This window comes from Neopelma chrysocephalum, unplaced genomic scaffold (genome assembly GCF_003984885.1).
Source record: "Neopelma chrysocephalum unplaced genomic scaffold, ASM398488v2 Primary Assembly neopelma1_132, whole genome shotgun sequence".
NCBI lineage: Eukaryota > Metazoa > Chordata > Aves > Passeriformes > Pipridae > Neopelma > Neopelma chrysocephalum.
This window is the reverse complement of record NW_020897794.1, coordinates 1714303-1728422: the sequence shown is the minus strand read 5'-3', so window position 1 is coordinate 1728422 and position 14120 is coordinate 1714303. Positions and strand designations below refer to the sequence as shown.

Genomic DNA, 14120 nt, shown 5'->3' with positions numbered 1-14120 from the left:
AGTTGAGAAAAACTTCAATGCTGACCCAATTGTGGGACTGAGATGTGGAATCCATGGCCAATTCACCTCTGAAAATGAGGGAGCACCTCTGGCCATTCTGTGCCAGTGAGAGCTGGGCTTTGAGGGTCATGTTCCATTTGTTGTTGCAGGTTTTGGATTCAATGGGCTCTGGAGGTTTGCTGGCCCCTTTTCCAAGGTAAGAGCTCTGTGTGCTCAGGAGTCTTTGGCCTTTCTGGGGCACGTTGGTGCTGCAGGAAAGATGCACGTAAACAACAAGGCACAGGATTGCTCTAAGCAAGCAGAAAGCTGTCAGGCTCACTTCTTGGGCTAAAACCAGTTCTGAGCCTGCAGCAGGGGCTTTGATAGACTCAGATAAACTACCAGAATTGGGGAAAAGCAGTCAGGTGTGTAAGGGCACCTTTTCCTGCTCCCAGGGTCACTTTATTACACGTATCTTACAGTGTAAAGGGTTAATTTGATAAGAAAGATGATTCCATAAGGTTAAATCCTGTGTCAGAGCAGAGCCAGTGGAGCAGTGCCCGTGTGCCCAGCCATGCCAGGGGGAAGGGGCTGAGCAGGGCAGTGGCCCAGGGGCAGAGCTGGGGCAGTGCCAGGGCAGTGCCAGGTGGATCTGCAGCTCAGTTCGTGGGGAACAGCCCCCCTTCCTGCCCCTGGGCTCCCACACTGAAGTTACACCTACAAGTGGTCTTCAATGTGCACATTTGGACTGATCTGAAAAAGACCACAAATGAGTTTTTACAGATGCATTAAATGCTGTTTAAAATTCCCAGGCAAAGCAGTGGGATTGCAGCGTGAGCTCTGGAGCAGAGCTCAGACCGACAGAAAGTACAAAGAAAAGAACAATCTTTTTTTTTTCCCCCCACCCATCTCCCACAGCAAAACCAAATCCCAGACTATGCTGAGCTCATAGTGAAGTTCCTGGATGCCTTGATTGACACATATTTGCCTGGAATTGATGAGGAAGCCAGTGAGGAGTCTCTGCTGACCCCCACGTCTCCGTACCCCCCGGCCGTGCAGAGCCAGCTCAGCATCACTGCCAACCTCAACCTCTCCAACTCCATGACCTCACTGGCCACTTCCCAGCACTCCCCAGGTCAGTGGCTGCTCTGGGACCACCTGGGTGAGGGAAGTGGGGGAATTTCGGGTCTGGGAGCCAAACACTCTGTTGGCTCTTCGGGTGTGTTTGTGCACCGAACATCGGCGCCTTCCGGAGTGAAATGAATATTAAACTGTTCTGAGCTCTTACCCCAGCTCAGGTGCTGGATTTTATCCAGCACAAAAACTGTCTCCCAGGTCACTCCACATGAAGGGAAGAGCATTAAGGGCATCAGAACAGACAGCAGCTCCATCTTCATGTGGAACGTGTGCAGCAGTGAGGGCTTGAAAAGGAATAAATATAAACATGTAATCATGTAATTTGTAAGGAGAAAATGCTGACCTGGGCACTGCAAGGTAGCACATGTTGGGAAAAGTAATCCCTCAGTGTGCCATGCAGAGTGTGCTGGGCTGACAGAGCTCCAGCTGACTGTGTGATCCAGGGCCAGTGCCCACAGAGCAGCAAAGGGGTTGGACTCTGCCTGCAGGGAAGAAAAGAGCTCATGTGGATACATGAGAAAGGGTCAGCTCAGAGTGGTGGATTGCCAGAAATATGCTGGTGGTAAAGTGAAGGTGTGCAGGAAAAGAACAGTCATCCAAGGCAGTAAATGGATAAAAACACTCAACTCCTGGCAAGGGGAGGAGGGAATTGTAAGGAAATGCAGAGGTGAAATTTAACAGCAAAGGTTTGCACGGTGAAAAATAAATGAAGAGTAAAAATCACTCAGTATAGCAGCATAAGGCAGAAGAAATTAAGTATAGGAAGAAGATGGAATTTATGTCAAAGAAATCTGCATGAAGGCTCTTCTTGAAGTGATTTTGGAGGGGTGGTTCTTATACTGAGGAAATCTTTTCTTTGTCATAAAAATTACACTGTGGGATATTTCTTTAGGGATGATTTAGCTGTTGCAGTTCTAAATACACACTTCAACCAACTTTTTATTTCTACTTCATTTCTAAGCCCAATGGAAGCCCAGAAAGCCCTTGGATTGAGGTGTTTTGGGTTTTTTCACTCTCTTGCTCCCTGGTTTCTGCTCCCTGCACTGAACCCTGCTGGGCTGGGCTTGGCTCTGTGCAGGAATCTGCCCTTCCAGGGGCTCCCCTGGCTCTGGGCACTGGGATGGTTTGTGTTCAGGGTGCAGGGGTAAGACAGGGCTCTGTCTGAATGATTTGGGGATGGGAGTTTCTTTGGGAACAGACCTTACTGTCAGTGTGGAATAAGGACATTCTGGGCAGCATCTTTCTGTTTAGGACATCGGTGGCAGCTCCAGCAGCTCGTTTCCAAGGGTCAGGTGATGGTGCAGGATTGGGCTCTCTGTGAGGGAAAGAAGCATTTTGCTGTGTAAATGTCCTCCTTCCTTCTGCCCCACTTTCTGTTCCCTATTCCTTTGCAAGCTGAGAGGAAGGAATTAATCCAACCTGTCAAAGGTTCCTTCCAAGTGCTGTGCAAACACATGGCTTTTGTCAAAGGCTGGTTAAGAGCCTCCACAAATAGAGTTGGGAACTAGGGAAGTCGTTCAGGTTAGTGGTGAGTCTGAACTGACACACTGATGACACACACAGGGCACTGTTTGCTTGGCCATGAGATGTAAAACACCAGTGAAAGCAGCACCGAGCTCCCTCACCACACTCAGGCAAAGAAACACTGTCAGCCAAGTGAGCTTTTGGTTATGGTTACAAATATATTGAGTTGCAAATACATGAAAAATTCATTTCTTGCATCTGAAAACAACCAGGCAAGATCATTGTTTATGAATGTTTTGTCTGTCACCATCCCTGCTCCTTTCCCTCCCTTCCCCGTCTCATGGACATTATTCACTTACCTTTATTTCTTTCATTCTGTGTCTGTGAAGCTTCTCTGCCTTGCTCTAAGTCTGCAGTTTTCATGCAGCTGCCTCATCCAGGTACTCTCTTCTTTCATCATATTTGCACGAAATGCCGCTTGAGCTGTGTTAGGTGGGGCTGTGGCATGAGGAGCAGTTACTGACACGGGAATGGCTTCAGCGAGTGCTGCACCGGGGCCTTTCTTGGGGGATGCCAAAATATCTGAGGGCAGAGCAGAGAGAGAGCCAGGCACAGCCTCGAGGATCAATCTGGCAACAGAGAGGTGGATGCTTGGTGTGGAAATCACTGTGCTGCACGTGGGAAGCTCAGCTGAAGCACTGTTTGGTGTGAGCTCTTTGGAGCTACCAGGAGTCAGCTCCAACCTCAGTGACTCACCAGCAGACACGAGTTCTTTGGGTAACAGCAGCAGGCAGAGGGGCAGGGGATGGGGAGCTCCACACCACTGCATTTCTGCTTTGTGTGGAGAAGTAAGAGAAAGCTGCAGAGGAGGGTTGTTGCTCACACCATGGGTTGTTCCTGTCCTCAGCATAGTTGGGGGGGTTGTGCTGCTGCCCACACAAGGAGAGGAAGGTGCAGCCTGCAGCAGCCTCAGCCTGCAGCAGCCTCTGCTGGAGCCCTCACACTGTCACTGTGCCAAGTGTGGAGGGTGTTCTTTGTTCCCATTAATGCCACTGACAGTCACTTTCCTGTACGGAATTGTGGAGATGTCACAGTAACAGGATTTTGTTCTAACCTTTGTATTCACTGTCAGACATCCTAATTTCTGCTGCTGGTTGTACTTGTAGCCTCTTGCCTAAAACCACCCGTCCTGCTCCTCATTCCTGTGCTGCACCTGCCGTGGGTGTGAGGGTGTTAAACACTCCTCAAACAGTCACACTGTGACAGAGCCGCTGCTGCAGGGCTGATTAACCCCCAGCAGGGGCAGCAGAGAAAGGAACAGTTGGCTGGGAGCACATCTGCACTAACACACCTCTCTTGGCTTTTGGGGCTTCGAGTGTCCGAAGCTCAGGGACGGCTCCCACGGCAGGTTTGGGGTGTTGTTGTCGTAGTTCATTTCTGAAGTTTGTTTGATGTGAGACTTTGAGCAAAACATAATAGTTACCTTGTCCTGCAGAGACCATCTGAAGCTCTCAGGTGTGAGTATGTAAGTTGTGCCCTCAGAAAGGGGACAAACCTTGGCCTGTCCCCCACAAGCCTCTTCCTGCCACCGCTGGGGCTGAACTTGGGCAAGAGCAGTTCTTGTGAAGAGTCCCAGCCTCACCTGCTCTGTGCCTGTTTCCTGTTAGTACCCGCCCTAGAAAACTGTTTCTTTACTTGTTAAAAGTTAATTTGACGGTTGGATTCGATGATCTTAAAGATCTTTTCCAACCTTAACGATTCTGTGAGTCTATGAATTGTTTTTATGGACAGTTTGAATCGTTACAGTTGGTGTCTGCACTTGACACTCAGCTGTTCAGGGGAACCTCTGCATGGGTTCTGTTCCTGCTGAGTACAGCACGAGCCAGCTGAGCCCTTCACTCTCCTGGCAGTGAGACAGAGTCCCAACTCTGATTTGTACCTTACATGCTTTTACTGAGCTTGTTTGTGAGCCAAGATTCAGTGTAGAGGGAAAGGGTGGGTACCTGAATACACACGAATCTTCCCTGATAGCAAGAATCAGCCTCTGCCACTGCAGCAGAATCCTGTGGGTTCAGAAATGAACCTTCCTCTCCCTGCTGTGCCCCTGTTCCACAGCAGCCATTGATTTTTGGCTGGAAGAAGCCTGTAGGTTTGGCAGTGTGGCCCTTCCTCCTGGAGAATGCAAAAGCAAGGCTGGAGCCAAACTCACTGGCTCAGTGTTCTCACAGCACTGCGGTGCCTCCGCTTCCTTGCCTCTTCCTCCTTCCCTCACTTAACCAGACGTTTTGTTTTCATCAGACACACAAGGTCTCTTGCTTTTCCTCTCCCTTTCCCTTCTGCTGGCCCCAAGGGCTGCAGGGAGGGAGGGAGGGAGGGAGCGGCTCTCAGCCCTGCCCTGCCCCAGACATGGTTTGGTTGTTTCTCAGCACACTCGGCAGGGCCGGACCCTGCGGGGGACCTGCCTCGTCCGGGCTGTTGTCGCCAGGGCAGGCGGGTCCCCCAGCCCTGGGGCTCCCCCGGGACTGAACCCCAGGGACTGAACGTGGGCCTCGTGTTTCCGCAGGGATCGACAAGGAGAACGTGGAGCTCTCGCCCACCGCCGGCCACGCCAACAGCGGGAGGATGCGCCACGGCTCCGCCAGCCAAGTGCAGAAGCAGCGAAGCGCCGGCAGCTTCAAGCGTCACAGCATCAAAAAGATCGTGTGATCGTCGCTTTTTAATTTTATTTTCTACCTTTGGACCTGACTGACGCGCGCGGCCCCTCCCGAGGGCCCCGCGCCGGGTGTGATGCTGCACTTGATTTGTACAGTTCCCAGCCCGTCGGCCGCGGCGCCAGATGATCAACTCCTGCCCCATTGCCTGAGTTAACGCCTCCATCCCTCCCTTCTCTTTGGTTTGAGTGTTCCAGAACCGCGCGTGGATCCCGAGGGACGGCGGAGCCGGGGGAGGTCTGGAGTCCTGTGACGCTGCAGAGCCGCGTCTCGTCCAAATCCAAAGCCATTTCCCAAAACAGCCCCGCCGTGCACCTGCTCTGGCCTCGGGTGTTCCTGCTCTAAAGGGAAGTGTTGATCCTTAACCCTGTTTGCACACCTCAAGGTAGTGGCTTCCTGAGCCGGGGAAGTTTCTCTAATCCTGGTTTTAATCCAAACGTGTAAGATTTTAGCTGTGGACTTTTTTTTACCATACTGAAAAGAAACTCACGATAGCCACAGTACAATGAGCTTAACAGAAGTGGTGGATTAGGTTAAATTTCAGGTAATTAGCAATAAATGGGAGAGGAAGAGGAGGCTGCAGGAGTCCCTCATTCCCCAGATTAAGCTTCACGCACTTGGACTGTACATGGACCAGACTGGACAAACTGGCTTTTTTCCCCAAGCCTTTTTTTTTTTTCTTTTCTTTCTGTACTTTACTGCCCTGGGGAAGGTGGTACAGGGGGAAATCCCCGGGACCTGCCCCTCGGGCTGTTGTTGTAGCACTGCGGGAAGTTTATCACCTCTTCCTTCCATTTAACACGTTTGAGCGCTTTAGTTCTGCCCTTCCCACAGAGCTCCTGGCACAGCAGCCAGCAGGGAATGAAGGGGCAGCGGGGTGGATTCACTCCTGGCTCTGGGGGATGGTGAGTGGCAAAGCTGCCCCTGTGCTGCCCAGGCAGGGACAGGAACAGCCACGTCTGCTCAAGGTACATGAATTTCAATGAACTGACACTGTGGGGTCTGTGGCAGGGCCGGGGCTGCCCCTCTGCCCACGGGACCCCCGGGGCGGGTTTGGGTCCTGCAGGGGTTCCAAGAACTGAAGGTGCTGTCACTGGTCACTCCAGGGCTCGGTGACAGCGCTGGGGACGTGCTGCTGTGCTGGGGAGGGAGGAGCAGGAGCTGGGGCAGGGGCCGTGTCCCTGGGGGCTCACACGGCTCCTGCTCAGGAACAATTCCGCTTCCCAGTTGCAGATCCCCGTGCTGTGGTAGGAATCAACAATCCTTTGGTGGCTTTAAAGGAAAAAAAACTATCCACTAGGTAAAAGCCAATCCTCCAGTGCAATCATGAATGGCTTTCAGTAAATCAAACTCCACAGCTAAATTATTAGAGAATGGTACAATTAAGGGTTCCGATTTTATTGCTATAGCACACAATTCCCATGTATCCACACAGTAACAATGTAACATTTATGTAAATAAAAATACCTTTATTGTATTGATTCATAAAATAACAATTTCTTTAATTTGTTTACAGTCCTGGAAAAGCTATGAACACAAACTTCATATGCAAATAGTTTGCCAAAATAAGAGGAAAACTTAATATTAGCAGTCTTGGAATAAACACATTAGAAAAATGAAGTGGTGCAATGAACCCAGTCCCTTCACTGGGGTGTGCAGGTGCTGTGGCAGGAACGTGGGCACTGGGGACAGAGTGGGGTGTGAGCGGGGCCTGAGGCTGAGCCTTGGGGTCCCCAGGTTAGGAACTGTTGTCATCTCACACCTCAGATTGTGAGGAGCCACCCCCGGTGTCGCTGTGGTTTGCACGGGGTTGTACCTGATCGAGCAGGTTCCAGCCCTTCCCGTTTTGCTGAAGTCAAGGAATTGTAGAAGCCTGAGGATTTGTAGGGAGGAGGAAAACAAGAATCCCTTATAAAGGTGATTTGCTGTTTTCAGTTGTTTCTCCTACGAGCAGGTTTCCCGTAAAGAGGAATAGGAATTCCAGAGGAACTGCCCAACCAGTTTTGCTTGGGCAGAGAGGAAGCCCTTCACTGTTCTGCATTGCCCACATCAAAAGTGTCCCTCCTTCAGAACTGCTGCGTTCTCTGCAGCACAGAGGGTGTGAGAGCAGAGGGGACGGTGATGAAAATCACCTTCCCTGGGGAACTACTCCAGGCTCTCAGTCCCAGCTAAAAATCTGGTCTCTTCATAAAGTCAGTGAACAAAATTTAATTTCCTCTTTCCTGGAAGGAGGGAGTTGGTTGGAGGTTCCCCCGTGTGAGAGGTTCAGTGAGAGGGCCTGGACTGTGGCTGAGCAGGGGTGTCAGGTAGTGGGGGTGGAATTGGGGTGTAAGGACAGCTGATGGCCAAGGTTTAAGTTGCATCCTGTGTGCCCCGATGTGCAGCAACATTGTCTTGTACTGGTTGCTGGGAAGCTCGTGCTTGGCTCACAGGGAAGCACAGCCTTTGTGTAATGATTAAACTCCAATCACTAATTAGTTGTTGAGTGCCTTACTGTCTCTCCATCGCTCTCCTGCTCCCTCCAGCAGCCACTGCTGGGACTTTGCCTCTTTTTCTTTCTCACATCCTCCTTCCTTTGTTCTTTCCCTGTTTGAGCACTCTCCCTCCTGCCCCGTTCCAGCTGGGGCTGCTCCACCCCCTGCCCCCGGGCTGCTCGGGCTGTGCAGTTGTTGTTGGTGCCACTGTGGGTCTGAGCCCCATCCCGGGGTCCCCAGTGCCAGCCGCACTCCGGGCAGCCCGCGGGCACCGGCAGTGGCTGCAGCTCCAGTCCCTGCTGCAGGGCTGGAGCTGCAGCCCCGCAGTCCCTGTGCTTTGACACGAAAACTTGAGATTCAGAAAAATCCCACCAGGAACACGTGGACCATGTAACACCCTCGCGGGGACCGTGTGTGACACCCCTGGCTCAGAGCCCGTTCCCCGCCCCACACTGACCACAGCTCAGTACTGTAAAGACAATTAACATTCTGTTTGTGTTGATATTTTCCCTGACTTAAAGATAACTCAGTAGTATTTGAATAGTGCATAACCTACCTGTAATGATGCCGATGTTTCTGCTTTCCCGTGCATGAGGTTCCCCAGACAGGGAACATTTCACTAAGTCTCGTGGGAGCCCCTGGCCTGTGCCAGGGCTCGCTCCGACCCGGGTTGTAGGTTTTAGGGCTTTTTCTGTTTCATTCTAAGGTTAATTTTTATCAGTGTCATGAAGCACGTCCTACTGTTATGCAACAAACCACAGACAGTCACTCGGAGTGTTGGTCCCACCTTTTTTTTTTATGCAGTATATTCACCTGTAAATAATTTTTGTGTAAAATTTGACAGAAAAGTATATTTACTACACTGTAAATACATGTGACAATATATTGTATTATTTTGCTTTTTTTGTAAAGCAGTTAGTTGCTGTATATGTATAACATATAAATTTGATTATTCTAGTGTTAGTAACTGTTAACTCCTCCTCCTCCCTGCTGGTTCTGTCATTTAAACCAGAAGCTGTGTCTGACACACTCACCCCGTGTGTGCTCTCACTGCACCCCCAGCTCGGGGGTTCCCTCCTCCCCAGTCCTGTCCGTGCTGCCCCAGCTGAGTGTGTGACCCTGGGAGAGCCCCTGTGCTGGGGGAGCTGTGGGTCACAGTGGTGGGACCCTGGTTTCAGATAATTATTGTTCACCCCACTCTCCCCTCATGTATGTACTTCCCCTTTTTTTTTGAAGTAAAATGTAAATTGAACCTGCTCCCAGTTGTTTGAAGGTCATTCCCGGGGGCTGTGGGGTGAAGGTGGTGGACGTTGACATCCCTGCTCTGTTGGGACAGTGAGTTTGGGTGGGTTCTTTGGGGCTGAACCAAGGGATCCAGCCCAGTCCCAGACCCAAACCCCCACTTTTTCTGGGGAAAATTAGAACCAAGTTGAAATCCAGTGTCTGGGGTTTGTCTTCCCAGACTGGTGCTGCTCTGGGTGTGGGAACCTGCACAGATCTAAGTAATGGCAAACCCAATTGCCTGTGGTGACTGAGGACAGAATAAAGCCCATTGTCATGAATTTCATGTCACTTCAATAAGATTATCATAACTGAATAATAAATCAGAATATTTCTTTTTAAAATGTAAATTTAATATTGTAATAAAACAGCTGCTTGGTCTTTAAAGAACAATTCAGTATAATTTGTCTATTTGAGCTTTTCTAGCTTAGAAGCTTGAGGTTTCAGCTGTCAGGCAACTTCTATGACAAATGATTAATCACACCTATTTTTCTTTTAGGGGGATACATTACTTTCCCATTAAAAATGTATAAGTACTTATGTTCTGGCTTTGTGAATCGTAAAAGGATGTAAAGACACATTAAAGTGTGACTGCATTGACTTTTTCTGAGACATCTTATTGTTCCTGCACAGTGAGTGGACAGACAGACCTGCAGACACCTGGCCAGGTGACTCCTGCCGTGCTCCTGGTGCCAGCTGGGGCTGCACGAGTGGAAGAGCAGCAGTTTGGGAACTGTTCCATTCCAGGAGCACATTTTCTTTCCTGTAGAAGAAATTTTCATTAGTCCTGAGCTGGATCTCTGGTGGGAGCCGGGGGGGGAGCCGACTCCTGAGCAGCACCTGCTCAACCACTGCTGTCCAAAACATTCCTAAGGTTCCTCCTCTGGACAGTGGAGCCTCCCTGCTGCCTGAGATCACAAATACACTGTAGCCACAGGGACTGAGTGAAAGGAAAAAGAGTTTCATTTTAGTGATGTCTTTATGCAGTTGGAAAAACTATCCTTAGGGGAAAATTGCACCCTTGGAGCAGGCGGTTCTGTCTAAGGAAAGAGCTTCAAAATCCCTGCCCAGCTGCTGATAAAATATTTTACAATGGAAAATAATACTGTAAAAATGCATTGATGTGGTGATATAAATTTTGTTCTTGAGCTAAAAACTCTACAAAGAGGAAAAGAAAGGAAGTTGTTCATCACAAGCAGTAAGTCTGACCCACAATACAAGTGGCTCATTGCTAAATATTAAGCTTTCTCTCTGGCATAAATATTTCCAAATACCTCTGACTTGGAATAACGAGTTTTCATATTTTAGATAGGCCCAAATTTATACTAAATAGGAGACTTAATAGGAGACTCCCTTAAGCTTGCTAAAAGCTGCAAAGAAACAGGCACAGACATTAAAATTAAAGCCCTTTCCTGCCCTTGCTGCATGTTCCTGTTCCTGGCTGAGCCCAGGATGGCTGAAGGTGCCCCAGCACTGTCAGGGGTGAGACGGGTGAAATCTGGTCCCTTAGGCCCTACCATAGGATCAGACTCTGCTGCCCTGGTCACTTCTGCCATTGTCAAAGGCTTTTGATTGTCTGTCCTCCTCTTAGGCCCCTCTGTGTGGGACAGGTGACAGCACAGCTGACCCTAAACAGCCCTGAGGGACTGAGTCACCTGGTGTCACAGAGCAGCCACAGCCAACCCCCTGCAGTTGGGCAGTGCTACCAACAGTCCCTTGCAGAGCAGCCACGGCCTTTCCCACTCCTGGAGTTGGGATTTCCAGGTGTGAATCCTTTGTGCCATGGAACAGGGGCTCCAGTTGACTGCTCCTATGTTTAACAAGCTCTCAGATGAAAATCACTCCCAGGGTTGCGTGGGTGGAGAGTGTAGAATAACATCTCCCATGATGTGACTTGTTCAAACAAGTATGGGTTTGTTCTTCAAAAGAATCATGAAAAAGCCTCTGACGACGGCATCTTTCGGGATATTCAAATGACAGCACTATAAATAGCCAGGAGTAACTATATGCTCAAGAAAATCCCACTGAACTATTAAATTGTATTTTACTTTTTTTTCCTCATAGCATGCTGTCCTTCAGAGAAACTAGAAATATCTGTTCTGCTGCTTCCATCCCCAGTCAGGGACTGGGAGAGCGAGGTCTGCCCGGGAGAGCCGGGTGTGCAGAGGACACAGCTCCTGCCAGAGCAGCACGAGAGCAGGTACAGACACGGCCCAGGCTGCACCTCAGAGCTGCTCCAGCTCCCTGCAGGCTCTGCCAGGATCCCTCGGCTGGCCTGGATTGTCCCGTTCCCTTTGGGATGTGAATGGGCACAGCTGTACCTGCACCTGGAATCCCCCCCAAAGAACACGCTGCCCTCGAGATGCTGACAGGCCTCACCCCTTCCTTTCTCCTTTTACTTTGTGTGGTGCCACTTTTTCTTGCTGGGAACACTTGCTTGTTCAATCCTCGTGAAAATGGAATGGGCAGGCTGGAAAGCTGTTCCCCACTCATGAAAACTCCAGAGACATGAACTGGTTCTCTGAGGAGAAGGTGACCTGTCACACAGGGAAGCAGTTATTCTGTTAGCAGGGTTTGGTTCATTTACAAGCAGTGTGATTTGATCTTTACTCCACAGAAGTTTCTCTGCTCACTGTGGTGAAGCTCACGGCCTGTGGCTGCTGTAGGAGCTCAGCCAGGCACTGCCACAGCACAGGACATGGATCTGTCCCAGGAGCTTCACCATTTGTGGTCCCCGCGTGTGACAGACCCAGGCTGTGGCTGTGACTTTGGACAGATCTGAACATCCGACCACCAGGCATCGTAAATGCTGGAAGTGCCCAACGGCAGCAGCCAGGGACGTCTGTCAGTTGGGAATTCTTAACGGACAAACTAATTAATGGCATTAAAAGGGCAAAGTCTCAGCACCGATGGATTTTTCCGCCTCGTGTGTGGCACAATGTGTAGTCTTTAGGAGGGTATTTATTATTAATTCATGACTGCTCTAAGCAAAAAGACTGAGGCAAATCAGAAACTTTTCAGAAAAAAACACTTGGACAAATCAGTGATTTAGGGAAGGACAATCCCACTGAAACACAACTGTGATTTCTCCAAGTTACTCATTTACACTCTCAGGTACCAACCGCCTGCTGCAGACACGTGTAAATAAACAACTGGCAGGTTTGCCCCCAGCCAGCCTGGGCAGTTCAGTGAACTTCCCCTGTGTGCCACAGCGAGGGCCTTTCCAGCAGGTTCCTGCAGCATTCCCTGGTGCAGAGCGTGCTGCCCACAGCCAGGTGAGCTCCTGGGAACAGCAGGGCTCTGCAGGATGAGACCTGGGCACTGGAAATGGAGGAGGCTGACTGGGGAATAATCTATTTAAATGAAAAGGAAGCCCAGGCTTTCAAGCTGGCAGGAGGCTTGAAGTGTTTTCCTGTACTTTTGCAGCTCCCATTGGATGCCCCCAGGAATAGCTCTGGTTTGTAACTCACTCTTGCTCTGCTGCTCCCCGTTCCTGCCCCAAGGCAGGCTTGTATGAGCCGCCTCTCCCTGGCCTATTTCTTCCCTCTGACTTTGCCACTGAGCTTCCAAAAGATACAAAGGCAGCCTAAGTTGTTCCATGGGGAAGCCCAGAGGCAGCTGTTCCCACAAATCCAGGTCCAGTGACAAACCCAGAGCAGTTTCCTCAGGAGCCCCAAGCAGTGCAGCGTCCCGGCCCCCCCGGTGCCCCCCGACCTGCCCGGCTGCACGGGAAGGAGCAGCACCCAGAAAAACAGGCTCCTGCCACGCCGTGTCTGTCCATGCAGCTGTGCTGGACCGGAGAGAGGATACACCGCTCCCAAACTGCGCTTCCCGCGCAGACCCAAGGCCTGGCTGCTGCTTGGGCTGCTCCTGCCTCACCCCGGGGCCTCTCCCTCTCTCACCAGCCGGCTCTGCCAATTCCCGACCTCCTCAGAACGGCGACAGCGCTTTCCCAGAGTCTCCCCCAAGTGCCGTGCCCGGGATCCGCAGTCACAGAGCGCACGGAGTGTGGCAGCGCTTCTCTGCTGTGCATCCCCCAACCCTCAGGCGTTTCTCGGGACACAGGAATCATTTACATACACTGGATTTTCTTTCAAGGACGCCAAAAGCCCGGGGGGGAAATGTCGCAAGTATTAAACAATAACATGAAAAGTCTCCATAAATTCTGACTTGGCGCTGCTGCAGCCAAAGCTGTGACCGGGTCTGAACACGGGTTTGCATTTCTCGTTCTGGTTCAGCCTCGCAGCTCCAATCGCGCACTGATGGAGCTGCCGGATGATCCGTGTGCTCACCAGCGTGTCCCCACCAGCCAAACGCTGGTGTCAACCTCTGTCTAAAGCTGGGGTTGCCCTGCTGTGTGTGAGCAGCGCGGTGCAGCAGCGGGGCCCGGCTGTGCCGGCACGCCATGGGGGGCCCCGGCCCGGGCCCAGACCCGGGATCGCAGCAGAGCGCAGGGCTGGGCAGCGCGGGCGGCTCAGGGCGCTCTGGAGCCTCCGACAGCAACGCCGGGAGCCATTCCAGCGCTCTGGGGAGGCAGCCGCGATCCGCACGGCCCGGCCGGGGCAGCGGGCAGGGAGCGGGGCCGTGGGACACAAACCCTCCTCAGGGCAGCGGCGGGAGAGGCCCGGGCTGGGGGACACGGAGGGACCGGGATGGGCCAGGGCCCTCAGCGCCGGCTCCCCGCGAGCACCGCGGGACGGAGGGACCGGCCACGAGTCGCGGCCACAGGAACGATCCCAGCCCCGGGAACGATCCCAACCCCGGGAACGATCCCAGCCCCGGGAACGATCCCAACCCCGGGAACGATCCCAGCCCCGGGAACGATCCCGACCCCGGGAACGTTCCCGCTCCCGCCGCCGCTCCCTCAGGGCGGGGCGGGGCCGCGCGCGCGCGGGCGGCTCTCGCGGGACCGCGTTGCTCTCGCGAGAGGGGCGGGGCGGGGCGGGGCGGCGGCGGCGGAGCTGCATGTCCGAGCCGGCGGCCCGGCCGGGCGGCACGTGGGGCAGGGCCGGGGCAGGGCCAGCGCCGGGACCGCCGCGACACCGCGCCGGGGCCGCCGAGAGCACCGCACCGG

At 52.1% G+C, this 14120-nt stretch overlaps 1 protein-coding gene across 3 annotated transcripts in view; it reads left to right on the top strand.

Moving 5' to 3' along the window:
- NF1 (neurofibromin 1) overlaps positions 1 to 9656 on the top strand; it is a 75853-nt gene extending 66197 nt beyond the window's left edge. For all 3 annotated transcript variants that reach the window (XM_027698804.1, XM_027698803.1, XM_027698805.1), the window contains 4 exons: positions 150 to 196; positions 898 to 1114; positions 5144 to 5282; positions 5481 to 9656. In XM_027698804.1, the coding sequence (XP_027554605.1) occupies positions 150 to 196; positions 898 to 1114; positions 5144 to 5282; positions 5481 to 5544 (467 nt within the window). In that variant the 3' untranslated portion in view covers positions 5545 to 9656. The remainder of the gene's footprint in view (positions 1 to 149; positions 197 to 897; positions 1115 to 5143; positions 5283 to 5480) is intronic.
- Positions 9657 to 14120: the final 4464 nt, after the last annotated feature.